At 35.9% G+C, this 8,678-nt stretch overlaps 1 protein-coding gene across 1 annotated transcript; it reads right to left on the reverse strand.

The window, feature by feature from the left end:
- Positions 1–1,720: 1,720 nt before the first annotated feature.
- LOC129311249 (F-box/kelch-repeat protein At1g26930-like) lies at positions 1,721–4,760 on the reverse strand. The gene is made up of 2 exons (XM_054953402.1): positions 4,503–4,760; positions 1,721–3,983 (listed from the first exon to the last, which is right to left on the reverse strand). Exon 2 carries the CDS (start codon positions 3,831–3,833, stop codon positions 2,211–2,213), a length of 1,623 nt encoding a protein of 540 aa, XP_054809377.1. The 5' UTR covers positions 3,834–3,983; positions 4,503–4,760; the 3' UTR covers positions 1,721–2,210.
- Between the last annotated feature and the right edge of the window lie 3,918 nt (positions 4,761–8,678).

Consider the following 8,678-nt stretch of genomic DNA (forward strand, 5'->3'; position numbering starts at 1 on the left):
TCAACCTACTGCCACAAACCATTCTCCAGCTTGAGATGGTCTTGGCATAATTCATTGCCTCAATAATCTTAATCTACCCATGAAAGAAGTACCATGCCATATGAGAATTTAAAGGAGGCTTTGCAAATTCACAATAATGGAAATGATATCAAAAAGGCTAATTCAAATCTTAGATGAATCTGTTGGTCGAAAAAAATATTAGATGAATCAGAAGGAAAAGTTGGGGGAGGGGGGAGGGAAGGGGAAAGATTTTGCTGCGGCATAACCAAGAAAAAGAAAAAAGAAAAGACACACTAGGGCACAGTTTGTTTTGGTGATAGAAATAAGCTGATAGCAAATATGATGATAATACGAGACAATAGACAACCAAAGAAAATAACAGCTAGAAGAATGAGATCAGATATCACAAGCAACCTCAGAATTAACACAGATCTAAATTATTTAAGTAGTACTACACTTATCTTTCAACTTCCCAATCAACGTGAGAAAACTTTGAGCAAAAGAGATAAAAACATGAATTTGCAGAGACTAGATTATGGAACCAGTTATTCCCAAATAAGCCAAAATCATTTGAATCTCATAAATATTTAACATCCATACTATACCAAATCAAATCTTGCTTTGCTAGAGAGAAATCTGAAGCCTGGAGTTTCATTTTTATCACATGCTTCCCCACAACTTTAACAGCGTTTTCTAATTGTTCTTAGGACACGTTATATCAAGGTTCTCAGTTATTCTTCCATCCTCATTTATTTCCAAAATCCACAATCATAACTTCTGATTTGTCCAAACGACATCGGGCGTCTGCTTGAAGGGAAAATTAAGGCACCATGGTCTTCAACAAACAGAAAAAGTTAAAAGCGGGGGGTGCATGTGTATTAAACTTGTCATACTCAGGATTTACTTGTTTCTATCTGCCTTGTCAAGATTAAAAACAATTTACTTCAATCTTCTTAGCTTTCTCTGACAAAATACATCAATCTTTGAGGAGTGGATTTAACACAAGTGTGATAATATATGTACTTCGGATATCAAAATGAATTGGACGGCTAATGATGGTGATGCAACTAACAAACAGGCTAATTAAAGCAGCTCGGCTGTGCCAGATGGAAGCTTGGACCAATACTACATTCTTGCAATTGAAAGATTTAAGATAAACATGAAATAGGATAAGAACTAATCAGATAAAACCATAATTCAATCGATAACAATATTTACATGTACAAGAAACTAGAAATAGAGTTATCCAAATATAGCTGACGCAATTACATAGACGACAATAAGCTTTTTAGCTGCAGAACATTCAATAACCATAGTGATGATGGGGAAATGATACCGCAAAACTTTCTTTCAACGCCTAAGCAAAAAATAGATTTTCGTTTTGTAATTAACATCTCAAGTACTCATTAAACAATTGTATTTCTCCCCATGAATCCCAACACCTTTGCTGACAATTGTTTTCAAAAATTATCATTCCAACAGGTGTGGCCGTATGGGGAATACATTCTTCATGAAGTCTCTATATTTTTAAGGATGTAAATCTACAATCATATTTTGTGCACCTTTGCTGTCTTAACTCTTGCGTCAAAGTCAACAGTGAACCATTGAGAATTATAATTTTGATATGAATTGATCATATGCTACTTTCCAGACTAGAGAAAGCTGAAAATGCATGATTCTTGAATTCAAATAGCAAATTGGACTGATACATAATACAAAATTAATAAAACAAATCACAGAAATTATTTTGTCATTTCAATCTAAGAAAATGTATGATCTTCAAATCAAATATCTAGTTGTATGTTCTTCAAAGGGCTTACGCAAACGCTACTAACAACCTACAATTGTGTTGGAACTTCAATTATTTAAACCTATTCTGAGCTGCATGAAACCAACTTTTGAAAATTTCATGTCAACGGAAAATGGGGGAAGATACAATTTCAATGGAAGAAAATATTAACTGAAATTTTAAAGCTAGAAGTAAATGACTCAAGACCTCCTTCAGTAAAACTTATCAGCCAATCTTGAGCAAACTCTGAATCTCTTCCCCCATCCTCCCCCCCCTCTCTTTTCAAGGAAATACTCAGAAAGAAAGGGGAAGGCACCAATTAGCATTTAGCAAGAACATCCTGTGTCAATGGATGAATGAATGTTGTGCATCCCACTGGATTTGAAGCATCATAGTGTGTAACTCTTGACAATACAATCCTTCAGCATCCCATGACAGCACAATTATAGACAAAATTACCAGACCGCTTTCTGGCAAGCAGGTTCCATTCTGGAGGTCCTTCACTGGGAACCCATGCATTGAGTTCAATAAAACCCTCCCCATGTGTCCTAGGTCCGCCAATGACAATAAGGCGATTTCCACAAGCCCTGAATGCAAGACCCCAACCATTCACAGAGACTGCCCGTTCCGGCAATCTCCCAATGACAGACCACTGTTTTCTGACCTTGTCATATTTCTTGACTTCCATGTCTGCATAATCAGCAGCATACAGTTCATTATTTACAACAGCAACCAGGGGTGGAGCCTCAGCAGTAGCAGGCATTTCAGCCCCCCTAGCACTACGTCCGGGGGACATGCTAGGAATTTCTGTCCACGTTCTTGTGTGTAAATTGTACTCCTCGCCACATGTAAGAAGCTTTGATTCTGGCCCTCCGATTCCCCCAATAACATAGAATTTTCCATCCATAAACACCCCAGAACACATTTTCCTGGGCTTGTTCATGCTTGGGAGAACATCCCAAGTCTGAGTCTCAGAATTATAGAGTTCAGCTGAGCTGAGAATACGCCCATCTGAGTCACAACCACCAGCCAAAATGGCTACCTCTCCAAGGCTTGCAGATCCAAACAGGCATCTAGGAGCATTCATACTCTTTCCAGATGTCCATGAGTTTGTCAAAAGACTGTATCTGTAAATGACATGGGATGTCATTTCCTTCCCAAATACAAGAAGTTCAGTGCCTACAGCCAAAGACTCCTTATCTGAACACATGAAGCATTCATTAGAAGCCATCCTAGGTAAATGCATCCACCGTTGGCGAATTGGATCATAAGCTTCCCATTCAAGGAGCTCACATGAAAAATAAATCCAGTGTTCAATGATGCCATGGAGTCTCCTCCAAGTATAGAGCTCACCACTTCGGATTAAGTTCCAAAAGCTCCTATTTAGTGAGGCAAGAGAACCATAATCAGACCTTGAGCAGCGGCTGAGACAGGCAATTGAACTGTCACGGTTCATGCGTGGGAAAAGAGAACCAGAAGCAGATGAATTCCCTGCTTGTTGCTGCTGCTGCTCATCAGATTGTTGGTTACCAGAATTCAATGAATCTGCACCTCGCTGCTGCTGCTCATCAGATTGCTGGTCACCGGAATGTGAAGAATCTCCAGCCTGCTGCTGATTATGAGACTGAGAGTCAACAGAATCTGATGAATCGCCAGCATGATGCTGCTCTTGTTGATCAGAGGGTTGGTTAGAGCCAGCTGCAGCCATTTCAACTCTTCTGAAATCCTTGAATGGCTCACAGTGCTTCCTCTGTTCCGGGATGTTGGATCCGTCCTGGTCCATTGAGGGAATAACAGAAGAGTCCAATGAATCTTTATCCTGACAAGATTGCTGCTCATGCAAAATCCGAACTCCTTCAGCTCTTTGGTCCAATATCTTGGTAAGTTTGCTTGACCGCGGTCCATCCTCGCCATCGATTTCTAATGGGCGCTTGCCATTTTTAATGTCCAATTCCGGCAGATATTTCATGAAAGACCAGTTGTTCTCTGCCGGGCAAGTGCTAGAAAACAACCTCGAAAATACACAGGAACGACCGTCCAACATGTCTATTGCGACAAGAACGAGAAGCGGAAACAAGTTGTCAAACCCAATCCACTTCCTTCTGCCTTTATTGGAAGAAACAAATTCAACGGCAGAGAGAGAGGAGCAATCGGAGCACCGCAAGTCCCCAGAAGCTCGGTCAAAATGAAGAACCTAATCAAACAATAAATGAAATTGGTTTCAAAAGTTAATTTTTTTCTCCTCTTCTCAGAAACAGAAAATTTGCACAAAACATTAAATACCCTTCTCACGCTTGGCGAAAAATTTAAAAACAAAAACACGACACGAAATAAAAACACGATTACAGATCAGAATCCATTCAGCAAAATTATCCAGGCGCAAAGATGAATGCCTTATGCGGAACCAAATTTGTCAACAAAGGAGATATACCAGAAAGCAAAACACCACAAACAATTCTAACTTAAATTGAACTGACAGCAACGAATTCAAGTGACGGAATCGAATGTGACAAGAAACAAGTCCAATATTCCAATGTGGAAATCAAATATTGAATTCCGAATACAGCCCAGCAATCGTTTTGCCTCCGGACTCGGAAGAAAGCAAAATTTAGTTAGATCTCTAAAAATCTTCACTGAAACCCAATTCATAAGCAATTAATCCTCTCATTCATAAGAAAGCACAAAACCAGGAATAAGAATGCAACAGACTTACGGATTGGATAAGAAGAAAAAGTAAAGAATCCGATCGGCAAATTTCAAATTGAACAACAATCTTCAAATCTCTCTCCTTAACTCACACTATTACAAATACACCCAGAAAACTCCTCTCTCTCTTTCTCCCGCTCTCTCTAGACCCTCTCCGTTCTCGGCGTTCTCGGTTCTCCGTCGCTCCTTGAAATTCTCCTTTGCAAAACCAAATGAAGGTTTGGAGCAAAATCTCAATAGAGGACCCCTCTTCCATGGCCTTATCTCTCTTAAATCATATCCTAATTTATAATTTAACAATTCCTTAATTTTTTTGTTTGCTATGAAATTATTATTGATTATTATTATTAAAAGAAAGAAAGAAAGAAACTGACGGAGGCGGTGGTTGGTGGGCCCATCACAGGTTCGCCGTGCCAGTCGCCGTTATGGAGCCGGTGGCCGGTAACCGCGGGTCTAGCCACGTGTTGACTCGGGAGAATCAAATCTCTCTCTCTCTCCCCACCTCTCTCTGCGGTTCGCTGACTCAGAGTAAAAAGCAAGAAAGAGAAAGCGATAAGGAAGCATCCTCCGTTACCCATCCGTTCTGTGAGCCGTCGGATTTTGATTCCAAATTATCGGCTGGTCAATTTCTCGTGCAATTCGGCCGGGGCTGTGGTCGCCTGCGACGCGGTACCATTGAACGGCGAGTTTTGATTGGTCCAACACGAATCATTAAAAAGCCAAACCCCTGATTATTTTATTTTCTCGGCCTGGGCAGTTAATTAACCTGAGGCTTAAGCTTAACCTCAAGGCGATGTGACCTTTGACTGGTCAATTTTGGAGCAAACGTAGCAGCTGTGTTCTTTCTGTAACGATAAAGAGAATTATGATCATTAAAAGTCGATTATTTATTAATTATAATTATTATTGCTGCCAGTACCGAACACGGTTTAAATCAAAACGCTCAAGTCAAAAAGGCGGATTTAGCTCCATTTTGCTGTTCCCAAATCTTGTTTGCGTTTTCGGCTCGTGCCCTTTTCGCTGCCTTTGATTTTACTGTCCTGTCAAATTTTTTTTTCTTTTTCCCTTTTTCGTCCTTTGTCGGGTGACATAAATCAAGTAAATTACGGTCAAATAAACATGCTTAGTGAGGATATTAAATAATAATATCTGAATTAATTGGGGGCGCGAAGAGGAATTAATGAATAGCGTGGAGGATTAGGACAGGTCGGCAGATGAAGAAATTGATGGAGCACAATTTTCCAGCATTACACTGTTTGGAGATTCTCCTATACATAATCATTTCAAATTTTTCTTTCTTTATTTTTTTTTCTCTCTTTTTGTAATTGTGAACTGATGTGCATTAATAATGATATATATGGGGGGATTCCCGTGGAAAAGAAAAGAAAAGAAAAGGAGAATGAAAATGGGGAAATCACATCAAGCTTTTAATTATGCTTGCATGTGTCACCATTGGATTAATGTTGAACCAAAATCTTGATTAGTAGGCCGAGGACTTTTGCTATCTCACTTTCGTGGCCAAATCACTCCCTTTGAATTGTAATCAATCTCTTTCTGTCATTCCTTTGTTCTCTTCTTCTCTCTCTGTGTTTCTTCTGATCTCTCAAAAGCGGTGAACCCCTGGTCGGCATTTTTTATTTTTCTCTCTCACTTCCAATCTTAAAAACAAAAAAACGTAAAAAAAGCGATGATGATAATAATACACAGTACATGCTATGTTGTGTCGTTCATATTTGATTTTACAAACGTTGAATAATTGAGATTGGTGAGCAAAATTCCAGCTGATTTAATGGTCAGAGAGGGGAAATTTTTGAATTCAATTCCGTGGGTTGAATGATCATTTATGCATGTTGGCCGAAAATGGTCACATATGCCAGGTTCTTACTTTTTTTGTGCCTTTCAACTTATCTCAAACAATATAATAAATAAATTGTGGTTGGCCCAGATTGTAAGTGTAAGGTGAGATTTAGATAACGTTTTAATGTGGTATTTTAGTTCTAGATATAGTGTAATGATTAGGTCTTTTTTTTTTCCCAATATCACTCTTTTGAAATTGCACCAAAACTATAATTCTTACACACATTCAATTGTAGTTATTATTTTAGTGAAGGGTAAAATTGAAAAGTTAAGTATTTTTACACATTTAAGAATATTAACTATCCCCCATCTAATCATAATTACAGGGCAGAGTTAATCAACTTCACGGTTATTAAAAAATAAAAAATGACAGAGTTAATATTCTTAAACTTGTAAATAATATTTGACTTTCCCATTTTGCCATTACTAAAATGAATGACCATGCAACAAAATATAACTAGGAATTACCACTTAGTAGTTGGTGCAATTATAAGGAGGAACAATATCGAGAGAAGAATTAACTACCATATCTTTACTTTGTTTTGAAGACCCAAAAAAAAAAGTTTTAAATTTTTTTTGTATAAATAAGATTAGAGGAAATATTTTTAAAGAATTAACTTTGCTCTATAATTAGAATATATAGGGCATGATTAAGTTATAATAACAGGCAGAAAACTCTGAAATATAATTAAATTTGAGATGAGTGAGGGAGGCTTTGATGGTGGTGATTTTGAATTAGGGTTTTAATATTGGAGATTGAAAACAAATAGAGAGAAGTTGATAGGCATTCATGAAGGAATATTAAGGAAAGAGAAAACAAAAGGGCTTAGCTGTGATGGACAACTAGCATTCGTTGGAATCAGCTCTCTGGTCCAGTCACTGGTCCCCACCTTCTTCTTTTCTTCTCTATTTCTCATCACCCTCCTGTGCATATTTTTCTCATTTGTTTACGAAAGTCAATTTTTATACAATTAAACCACACCCAATCCAAATATTATTTTAGTTTCAAAAAATAATTCAATATTTATAACGCTCCAAACTTCAACTATCCCACAATTTGCTGCTAAATTAATAGTAACTTTTTTTCTTTCATGTTATACTAGAGCATTTGAACATTTTGTAACTACTAGCATTTCATTTTACACTTGCCTCGTGTTATAAATTACAGTTTTACAATAGATATCTACTTCTCTAATCTTATTTATAAAATAAGAAGAGAAAAAAATTTGATCCCACTCTCAGATGCACTTGTTAATTCTTAATACTCTCCTTTACATTTTTAACTTTATTAAATATTTTAAATAAAAATATCAATAAGAAAATTTAAAAAATTTACCAAGGACATAGATGAAAACTTGTTAAATTTTAAAATAAAGTTATTAAAATTTAATTTTTTTTAATTTTGATAAAACATATTAAAAATGATTTATAAATAGGATTAAAGAAAATATAAAAAGGAAGTCATTTTTTATTGAAAAAAATTAGGAATTACAATGGCAGTTTAAAAACGGTTTGTGAGATTAAAATTGTCAGAATTACCATCTGTCCCAAGTGTGCCTTCATTTAAGTAGCTATGGCACGCCTTAATTGCACAACACACTCAATAAGGATTTTTTTTTTTTTGTTTGCCATGTCACTTAATGAGGATATTGGAGCAAACAGATTTTAATGCTGTAGCTAGACCTTCAGCATCACGACTTAAATTTAAGATCACAAAAAAAATTTAAAAAGTGAGTATATATATATGTATTAAATTTTGAAAGTAGTGTTATTACTTTGTTAATGTAAATCTATTACTTCCTCTGATTTCAATATTTATAAGACATTTATAACATATTTTATGAAAAAAAACTCTAATTCACTGATCTATTTAAAAATTTAATAAACTTAAAACTTTATTCTTATTAAATATGTAATAAATTTTAATATCATATATTCAGACTTTAATTTATTCATGAACATTTAATAGTGATAATGGAAAAAACATGTAACAAAAACTAAATAGCATGTCTGGTCATAAATAAGACTAGAAATATTTTGGCAAGAGAATTATTTAGAGATCACACACAATACAATTAAATATTATAAAATTTATTAACAATTGAACAAAGAAAAAATACAGCTAAATATGTTGTCATTTTTCTTTACTAAATTATTAACAGACCTTATAATATTTAAATATGTTATATAAAACTTATGTGTAATTCTCCGTGATTTTTTCTATCTTAGAATTAAATGTATGGAGAGTGGGATTTATGGGAAAAGACAGTATTGTCCCGGTAGACTAGAAGACATGAGAGGGAGAGCGGAGATTAGAGACGACGTC

Source organism: Prosopis cineraria, unplaced genomic scaffold (assembly GCF_029017545.1).
Source record: "Prosopis cineraria cultivar Desert tree isolate PC_DT_omini unplaced genomic scaffold, ASM2901754v1 PC5, whole genome shotgun sequence".
NCBI lineage: Eukaryota > Viridiplantae > Streptophyta > Magnoliopsida > Fabales > Fabaceae > Prosopis > Prosopis cineraria.

Coding starts and splice junctions, on each gene's coding strand:
- LOC129311249 (XM_054953402.1), bottom strand. CDS start 3,833: ATGTTGGACGGTCGTTCCTGTGTATTTTCGAGGTTGTTTTCTAGCACT.